Source organism: Argentina anserina, chromosome 5 (genome assembly GCF_933775445.1).
Source record: "Argentina anserina chromosome 5, drPotAnse1.1, whole genome shotgun sequence".
Taxonomy (NCBI): domain Eukaryota; kingdom Viridiplantae; phylum Streptophyta; class Magnoliopsida; order Rosales; family Rosaceae; genus Argentina; species Argentina anserina.
In genome coordinates, this window is record NC_065876.1 from 22,833,439 (window position 1) to 22,843,738 (window position 10,300).

Genomic DNA, 10,300 nt, shown 5'->3' on the forward strand with positions numbered 1-10,300 from the left:
GAATGAAGCAAAGCTACACCTACTGATATATATATATACACACCAAACAAGAATGTTAGAATTACTCCAAAACTAAGTAGCACACAGATGTGGACTAATTGATTTTTCAATTCACACACACATCTAATATCTTCAATACTCCCCCTCAAGCGAAGTCTGAAAGGAAAACGGCAGTCGAGCTTGACCAACAATCTCCAAGTATGGCTAAAGAAGTTATGGATGAGAGGATGGATAAGAATAAGTGAAACAAATTCTGGCAGCTTTGTCCGTCCACTTTGGATGGCTCCCATTTTCTGTTATGACAACTTGAGACATGAGCCACATATGCCGGGAAAGCTCTATGTGTCTAGTTTCTGCAACTTTTTACATAACTGGATTCGAAAGTCGGAATCAATCCCAATTTCTGTTTTAGTGCATCAAGGTCAATCTAGAAAAACAAAGTAATTGTTTGCTCAAATGGTTGATTGCTCAAAATTGCTCCCCCTGAAGCTAAATCGGGATATGATCCCGGCCTTCTTACTAGAAGGGAACAAATCTGATTGGAACCAACATATATATAAAAACTCTGATAGTCCAACATTGAAAATGATGAGGTTAAAACAAACCCTCTAAACATATCTCTCCTCCAAACGAAAGATGAAGAAATCAGATCTTGGTCATGGACAATAAATCTCTTCAAAATGAAAGAAGAAATAATAAATTGGCCAAGGAGAAATGAAATGAGGAGTTATGAACTCTAAATCGATCTCTCCTCCAAAATGGAATGGGATGGAAATCATAAAATGACAATGAAAAAATGAGGAGTATTATATGGAAGAACTCCAACAGATTTCTCTCCCAATGATAGAAGAATAAATCAAATAATGAGACCGACTTGGATCTACTCCTTATCAGAAATAATTTGAGGTATGACCTCTAAACCGATCGAGAAGGATGAAGAAATCGGAATGACAAAAGGGACAACAACTTTGTTTATGTGTAGGGTATGCAGCACTGCTTGCATCCCCTACATAACCATGCAGATCATACACACCTTAATGCTCTAATTCTTCCCCTCAAGCTGGATCAAGGGAAACCACAGAACTAAGCTTGAATTAAAGGTGATCAAACTGAGTTAGCACAAAGGAAATATGAAGGGTCAGAATCAAATATATTCGCCGACCAAAGAGAAAAAAAAATAAGATGAAGAATCAAATCTTGACTATGGACAACAGATTTCTTCTCAACATGAAAAGAAAAAAAATAAAAAATAGCCAAAATGAAATGTGGAGATATGAACTCCTAAACAAATCTTTCCTCTAAAAATGAAATGGATGGAAAGATCAGAACTTGATTTTGAACTAAAACATGGAGAATACTCCAAGGGGTTTTATTATTCAGTTTAAATATCAGAAACTAAAGAAACTCTTATTTGAGCTTACTCCTCATCAGGAACGATTGAGGTATGACCTCAAACTTGATTTCTTATCAAAATGAAAGAAAAATAAATCAGATAATGACTCTGATTTGAATCTACTTCTTATTGGGAATGAGTGAGATAGATGGAAATAGAGTTACTTCCTCCGGCCATTATGAATTAATGGAGAAGGAAGATGAAGATGAAGTTTGCGGAAGCAAGATTGTAGAAACATGTCCTATGAGGAAGCCTGCTCTGATCCAAGATGCAGAGTAAAAGTGTCACGACCCCAAATTTCAAGTATGAAACCCAAATTTCGAAGTTATGAAAAACTCTAAAACAATCTCAATAAATCGAAATCGTTTTAATGTCACAGCGGATCATTACTGAGTTCATAGTAGAACTCAGTCAAATTGATTATTACAAACCAAATTTATAACTCAAGCATTATATCAAATGGAAATGTAAAAATCCTCTCAAATCCTCACCACAAGATAAAATAAAACAACTTAAAGTCTTCAGTGTTGTCAGTCAACTCCGCTAATCCACACCTGCGGAATTATCCCCTACACCATCGAATAGGTGCACCGGGATTATAAACACAAACTCAGTAAGCTTTACAGCTCGTATGAGTACAACAATAATATAACTTGCATAAAATATAAACGAAAATCCACAAAGCATCAATCATAAATGCACTCATGATTCATTGGACGACCCATCTGGTTGTCCAATATTGACAGAAAATATATATACTCATGAGAAATCAGGCAACCCCTCTGTTTACCCAAATGCATTTATAATACGGGTACTCATGAGCGCTGGTACACCTCTGTTACCCCTTATGTTAGTACGCCGCCCGACATTGGACAACCACTTGCTACCCAATATCCAAAAATATAGGTACTCATAAGCGCTGGTACACCACTGTTACCCCTCATGTTAGTACCCGACAAACAGACTAGAGCTCTAACTGAATCGTACCTGTCGCCCGGCCAAGGCTAGGTTCCGACATGCCAACACGTCCGAAGACAGGTCCACAGACCACAAAAACGTTTTAACATCACTTACGTTAAAACCACGTACAAACAATCATCACATGATATTGTACAAATAAATCGACATACTCAATAAATAAACATCAACACTATAATGAACTTATTCACAATGGAAATTACGACAATATATAATATAGCAAACCATATATATGTACTTATTTTACCAATTATACACATACACAATCCACTACATCATATACATATCATAGTTCATTCTTTTAAATTTAGAGTATTCATGCATCTCCACAAGGGTAGATTCGTCACTGTGAGATTTTACTCACCTTATATTCCTGAGCGTAATTTTCATGATTCTGAACTCGAATCCATTACTCGTTGTGTCGATCACCTAAAATAGATAAGAAGTGAATTTTGAAGCGTTACGTAAAACCTTAAATGCCGAAAAAGTATTAATGTTTTACTGTTCAGCAATTTCGGGTTTTTACGAAATCACTGTTCATGCAATTACTATTTCACGTATTACTATACAAATACATATTAATTATGTATTCCTATACGAGTACATATTATTTATGTATTTCTGTACATGTACATACTATTTACATATTCTTATACATCCATGTATTATTCCATCGTAAATATTGTCTCAGTAAATAATAATTACCGATTTACCCTTCAGAAATTAATTTTACAATTACTGTACGTAACATAATTTTACATTCACCGTATGTAAAATAAAATTTATATTTACTGTATGTAAATAACTTTTTACATTCACCGTACGTAAAAAAATGTTACAAAAATTACCGTTTGAAAATCACTGTTCACGCGCCGCACACAGTGACAGTGCGTGGGGCCCACGCGCCGAATCTAAAACCGGCGCGTAGCTCGCCAACGCCGCCCCAAAACTCCTCCATTTTCTCTCCACGGCCCAAGGCCACTTCCTGCCCCTTTCACGCCCCCTCACGCGCCGCCTAAGGCGGCGGTGCGACTTTCTCCTCCTCCCCCTCTGATTCACCACCAATCCTCCACAAAAAACTTCTCAAACAACATACAATCACTCATATCAATCAACTAATGCATTACCATACCTAATTGAAGCCCTAGGATGGCCAGGAATCGCCGGAGGAGCTTGAGATGCCGGCGGAATCGATTTAGCGAGGGTTAGACCGCGGCGCGAATTCCGCTCCAATCTTGCTTGCAGATGGCTTCGGCGGCGAGGATCAGTGAGGGTGGTGTGGTCTCTGTGCCCTGGTTTCACCGGCGACGTGCTTGGACGGTAGAAGAAGTCACGGAGCTTCGGGATGTCGCGCGGAAGCTCACAGCAACGAGGCGAGGTACGTCGAGCTTGAATTCCACATGTCTCCTCTTTAGGTCTACATATCTCTTATGTCTACTCTGTGCGGTCCAGATCCTATCTCGAATGATCGAGATCTTCTCTGTGATTTCTTGAACGACCTCTGGGCCCATTAATGCTTCATCATCAACTTTGGCCCAACAGATAGGTGATCGACATGGTCTACCATAAAGAGCCTCATAAGGTGTCATCCCGATGCTAGAATGGTAACTGTTGTTGTAGGCAAACTCAATCAACCTCAAATGATCCTCCCAGCTACCTTTAAAATCCAGCATACAAGCTCTCAACATATCCTCCATCACCTGATTCACACTTTTTGTCTGTCCATTAGTTTGAGGATGAAAAGCAGTACTCATATCCAAGGTAGTACCCATAGCCTTCTGCAAACCACCCCAGAACTTCGACGTGAAACGTGCATCTCGATCAAAAACAATAGAAACTAGAGCTCCATGAAGTCTCGCTATCTCATCCACATATAGTTTCCCTAGCACGTCCACAAAATACTTCATTGACACTGGAAGAAAATGTGCCAACTTCGTCAACCGATCGACAATCACCCATATCGCATCGTGACCCTTATTGGACTAGGCAGTCCAGTCACAAAATCCATAGATATATGTTCCCACTTCTAAAGAGGAATAGTCAATGGCTTCAACATGCCAGTTGGTCGTTGATGTTATGCTTTCACTTGCTGACAAGTAAGACACTTCGATACAAATTCAGCTACATCTTTCTTTATCCCGTTTCACCAGAATTGCCTGCATATGTCCTTGTACATCTTGGTGTTCCCTAGATGAACGATATAACGAGATCGATGTGGCGTGCGAAGGACCTCCTCCTTGAGATCATTACAATCTGGGATGCACAATCTTGCCCCAAACCTCAACCCTCCATCGGGTCCAACTCTCCACTCGGAAGGACATTCATCAAGCGTATCTACTACAAGGTCTGCCAACTTAGCTTGTGAGAATTTATCTTGTGCCTGACCCTGTATGATCCTTGAGATTAATATAGGTTGCACAGTGACGCTGCCAAGAAAGAGCTTTGGTTCTCTTCCCGATAGTAGCAAGTCAAACTTTGATGCAGTTTCGAGCATAAACTATTCTTGAACCATAAGAGAAGCTATCACACCTCTCGGTTTCCTGCTCAAGGCATCGGCCACAACATTTGCTTTATCCGGGTGATACTCCAATGTAAAGTCATAGTCCTTGAGTAGTTCCATCCATCTCTTCTACCTCATATTCAATTCTTTATGTGAGAATAGATACTTTAGACTCTTATGATCAGAAAAGAGTTGAAATTTCTCACCATACAAGTAATGTCTCCAAATCTTCAGGGCAAAAACAACTTCCGCGAGCTCTAGATCGTGAGTGGGGTAGTTCTTCTCATGGATCTTTAACTGTCTAGAGCCATACGCAACCACTCCTCCATGCTGCATCAACACACAAACCAAGCCTTAAGCGAAGCATCATTATAAATGACATAACCGCCCCCACTAGAGGGAATTGTCAACATTGGAGCTATGGTCAAGCTGGTCTTTATTTTGTTAAAGGCCTCCTCACATGCTTCTGTCCACACAAATTGAACATCCTTCTTGGTCAACTTGGTTAATGACGATGCAATACTATTAAACCCTTCGATAAACCTCCGGTAGTAACCTGCCAAACCCAGGAAGCTACGAATCTCAGTAGGGTTCTTCGGGCGACTCCAACTCTTCACTGCCTCCATTTTTTACGGGTCTACTAATACTCCATCTTTTGAGACCACATGACCAAGGAACTTGACTTCTTCCTTCCAGAACTCACACTTCTCGAACTTGGCATACAATCTTGCTTCCTTTAAGGTCTGAAACACTGTTCTCAGATGCACCACATGCTCTTCTTGAGACTTGGAGTATATCAGAATGTCATCCACAAAAACTACAACAAACTCATCCAAGTACGGGCTAAAGATTTGGTTCATCAAACTCATAAAGACAGCTGGTGCATTGGTTAGGCCAAAGGGCATGACCACAAACTCATAGTGTCCATACCGGGCCCTGAAGGCTGTCTTCGATATATCTTTTTCCTTCACCCTGAGTTGATGATAACCGGATCTCAAATCAATCTTAGAGAATACCGTAGCTCCTTTAAGCTGATCAAACAAATCATCAATCTTAGGCAAGGGATAGCTATTCTTGATGGTCACCTTGTTCAGTTCCCTGTAGTCCACACATAACCACATAGAACCATGTCTCTTTTTCACGAACAGAACCGGTGCACCCCAAGGTGAGACCCTAGGTCTAATGAACCCTTGGTCTAATAGTTCATCTATATGCACCTTCAACTCTTTAAGTTCGTTTTGTCTCATTCTATAAGGCGCCTTTGATACTGGTGCCGTACCAGGTACCACATCTATGCAAAAATCCACAACTCTTCGAGGGGGTAACCCTGTCATCTCTTGGAACACCTTACCATACTCAGATACTACCACGATGTCTGCAATAGTTACTTTTTGATCTACAGATTCCACATGTGCCAAAACTACTGTTCTCATGGCATTATCTGACTTGAGACAACGATAATGAAACATTGGTTCTCCGGGCCTTTGGAAGAACACCATGTCAAAATAATCAATCACTTCGTGCTGCAGCCTCAATCAATCAATCCCTAGAATCACATCATAGGTGTGGTCCGGAATCACTATCAAAGAAGCAGAGAATTCTCTACCTCCATCACAATAGAACAAGCCTTGCAGATTGTCTCCAGTTCGAGGGACACTCCAAGAGGTGAAGTGACACATAAAGAGTCTCTGAGAGGTGTATGAATCAATCCTAACATCTTCACTACCGAACTAGCAATAAATGAATGTGATGCTCCTGTATCAAACAGTACTCTAGCAAGGTAGTCGAAAATAGATAAAGTACCTTCCACTCCAGTGTCCCGCTGACCCACTGCGAATACTCTAGCTTGGTCTGCTGGTAACTGTCTCTGCTGATGTTCATGTCTACCCTGTGGAGATCGGTTGCAGTCTTTAGCCATATGTCCCACTTGTCCACACTTATAGCAGCCTGTTCTCTTTGACTTCGGACAAGTCGTGGCGTAGTGCCCCATTTCGTTACAAACAAAACATCTCACTGATGCCAGCGGTCTAACAGGTGCAGTCCTAACAGATGGAGATGCTGCCTTAGCCAGAATCTGATAATAGGGTCTCGGCCTCTTCCAAGATCCACCCTTCAGTCCTGAGGACCCGCTACCTGAACTGATTGTCTTGCCTTTTTCCTCTGGCATCTCTATTTTCCACATCTCCTCCGTGAGTCTTATTCGCCTGTTCCAAATTCAGGACACTCTCATATATCAACTCTTTGGTAGACAGACAAAGTGCTGATATGATGGTCTTGTATTTTTGCTTAAGACCCCGTAAAAACTTCTGGGCTAAAGAGGTTACACCCATTGGTCTGACAAACCGATACAACTGTGCAAAACGAGCCTCATACTCCCTGACAGGCATACCTCCCTGCGCTAGCTCAAGGAACTCAAGTTCTAAATCCTCGTGCACTGTAGCTGGAAAGTACTTTTCTCGAAAGAGTGCCGTGAAACCATCCCAGGTCAAGGTAGACACATCTATAGTCCGCCTCGAGCTCTTCCACCAATCTAGTGCATCATCTTTTAGGAAGAATGTGGCTATCATCCTCTTCTTTATCTCAGAGCACACCATCATCTCAAAGTAGGTTTCCATACTCTCAATCCAATGATCTACTACCATATGATCCAGGCCCCCATGAAAAGATGGAGCTGACGGACCACTGATGTCCTTAATCAGCTTAAGCACTCGACCATCGTCTCTAACAACATCAAACCACATTCAGTTTGCAAAGTTGATAAATGGACAAAAGGTGAGCAACTAATTCAGGAATATAGAGAGGGGTCAACCTATTATTCCTGTGGTGCCGCCTCCTCATAAAGGTTCTCTAGATTGCGGATTCGGCCTCCATCCCTACCTCGGCCTCGACCTCTCGCCCGTCCTCGGCCCTGTGCTCGGCCCTTCTCCAAATTCATTACCTTGAAACATTAAACACTTAGTCAATACATGTGAAGTCTTGAATCTGAACAAAATAGATCCAACATATATTAACTTAAGATTTCAGAAAGAAGGTGAATCATCGAAGTATTGTCACAATACTTACTAGAGGTCCAACCCTTATGGTATGACTCCTAACCCTTATAGAAAGTTTTTGCAATTAGATATTCCGATAACGGTTCCGTTTTCAATTTACAATATCGCGAGGCGAAATATTGCGGTTTATTAATCGTACAAGTTTATAAAAATTCTATTAATTCAAATAAATCGATTCCGAAAAATCGGGTCATTACAAAAAGAGACAGGTCATGAAACCTGCTCTGATACCATGTTGAATTTTGAGATGAAACAAGAAAATGAAAGTTTAAAGTTTCAACTCAATTGTATTTCTCTTAATATATTTCATGAATGAAGCAAAGCTACACCTATTGATATATATATATATATATAGACACACAAGACGAGAATGTTCGAATTACTCCAAGACTAAGTAGCACACATATATGGACTACGCAACACACGGATGTGGACTACGCAGCACACGGATGTGGACTACGCAGCACACGGATGTGGACTACGCAGCACACGGATGTGGACTACGCAGCACACGAATGTGGACTAATTGATTCTTCAATTCACACACACATCCAATATCTTCAATATTGTGATATCTGAGCAGGCTGATTCCACATAACACAGCCTATCTTCACGTACTGGTTCAATATACAAGTGATCGGCAATAGACTTTTCTATTAAATTGAAGAGTAGGCAACTTATGTCTATTTAAGTTGCTTTATTATTGACACATAAATTTTAAATTTTAGTTGGAATTAGATTCATTAAAAGAAAGAATCACATTCTATATTTTATATTGGCAAAGCAAGATTGAAACCTAAATTTTCAGTTTTGCATCTTTTTTTTAATCACAATTGACAAAAGTCACAAAACTAGCTTAATTATACCCTCAAGGGCTAACAATGATATCATATCTCCCCTCCATTCACTTCTTCTGCTTACTTTCTGTGCATGTAACTGACGACATTATTGAGGATGAACTGATAAGCATGCTGAGAGGAGATTGTATTTCCCATATAATGCAGTGATTTGAATATATTTCTAATTGGTTTTCATTGGAACTTCTTACATGCCGTTTCTTTTCAGCAGATTAAGAAGTTTTTAACCAGCCCTTGATGCAATCTTTGCAGGCAATTATGTTCTGTTCTGAACAAGAACATGCAGATGGGTAAGAACTAAGAATGAGTCTTGTGTTGGAGAGGAGAGATCTCATATCTAAGAAGTGACAAAGAAAATAAAGCTTATAAGTGGGTGGATAATAACCAATTGTACCGAGGTCTTTTGTGATTAAAACTCAACACATGTGAGGTGACTAAGTTGGGACAATATCGGTACAGTTGGTCCATGAGCCACACTTGTCGCTGTTTAACATGGTATCAGAGCGGGTTCCTCTCCAGTCGCCTTTAGTCTGTCGTGGGCCCGAGTTGGGTGCCACTTTGTCATGGGCCCAAGATGGGTGTCATTATTATGCCATTAGAGAGTTTCCGATTGGATGGTCACCAAGTGTCGTTGGTTACTGGACTTTGGTTTATTTCGTCCCAGTATGTTTCGTCCCAGTATGTGAGATGTTAATCTGTCACGTGCATACATAAAAATTAGGTTGCACGTGAGGAGGCATGTTGGAGAGGAGAGATCTCACATCTAAAAAGTAACAAAGAAAATAAAACTTATAAGTGGGTGGATAATAACTAATTGTACCGAGGCCTTTTGTGATTAAAACCCAACACATGTGAGGTGGCTACGTTGGGACAATATCGGTACAGTTGGTCCATGAGCCACACTCGTGGCTGTTTAACATCTTGTACGTTCCAACTTTAAGAGGCAGAATTATAATGGAGCAAGGTTAAGAGTTTCCCTTTCCTCGCTGAAAATTCAGTGAGAAATTTAAACTTTGAAGGCAACAAAACAAAGCATCTACCATAGACTTACAGGCTTGTTATAAGTTGTCCACAAGAATGATATCGTGCATGACTTTGTCCTCAAGAGGAATGAATGCTCTATAATGTCCCTCTAGGTGCATACATGCGGAATGGGATGGTGGAGAAAGCCGAGTCATTACACCAGCACACGTTAAATAGAGGCCGTTGCTCGAATTATAAGACTTGGGAGATTCTTATGGAAAGAACACTGCAAAACCAAAACATGGACGGAGCAGTAGAAGCAACATAACAAAAATGATTAGCTGTGCTGCAAGACTGTCATTGGAGGCCAGCAGATGATACTGTTACGGCCTCTGCTGGCTATTTTGAGAGGTAGGGGAAATTTGAGGATGCATACTGGTATATAAGAATTATTCATGACTTGCGTTTTGCAAGTTTACCATTATACAAATGATTGCTGAGAATGCACAATTCTGCTAAAAGGTCGGCTTCTCACAATATTAGACTCACATCATTA

At 40.5% G+C, this 10,300-nt stretch overlaps 1 protein-coding gene across 1 annotated transcript; it reads right to left on the reverse strand.

Moving 5' to 3' along the window:
- Positions 1 to 7,000: 7,000 nt before the first annotated feature.
- Positions 7,001 to 7,612, reverse strand: LOC126795759 (uncharacterized). Its single transcript, XM_050522524.1, has one exon. It carries the CDS (start codon positions 7,610 to 7,612, stop codon positions 7,001 to 7,003), a length of 612 nt encoding a protein of 203 aa, XP_050378481.1.
- Positions 7,613 to 10,300: the final 2,688 nt, after the last annotated feature.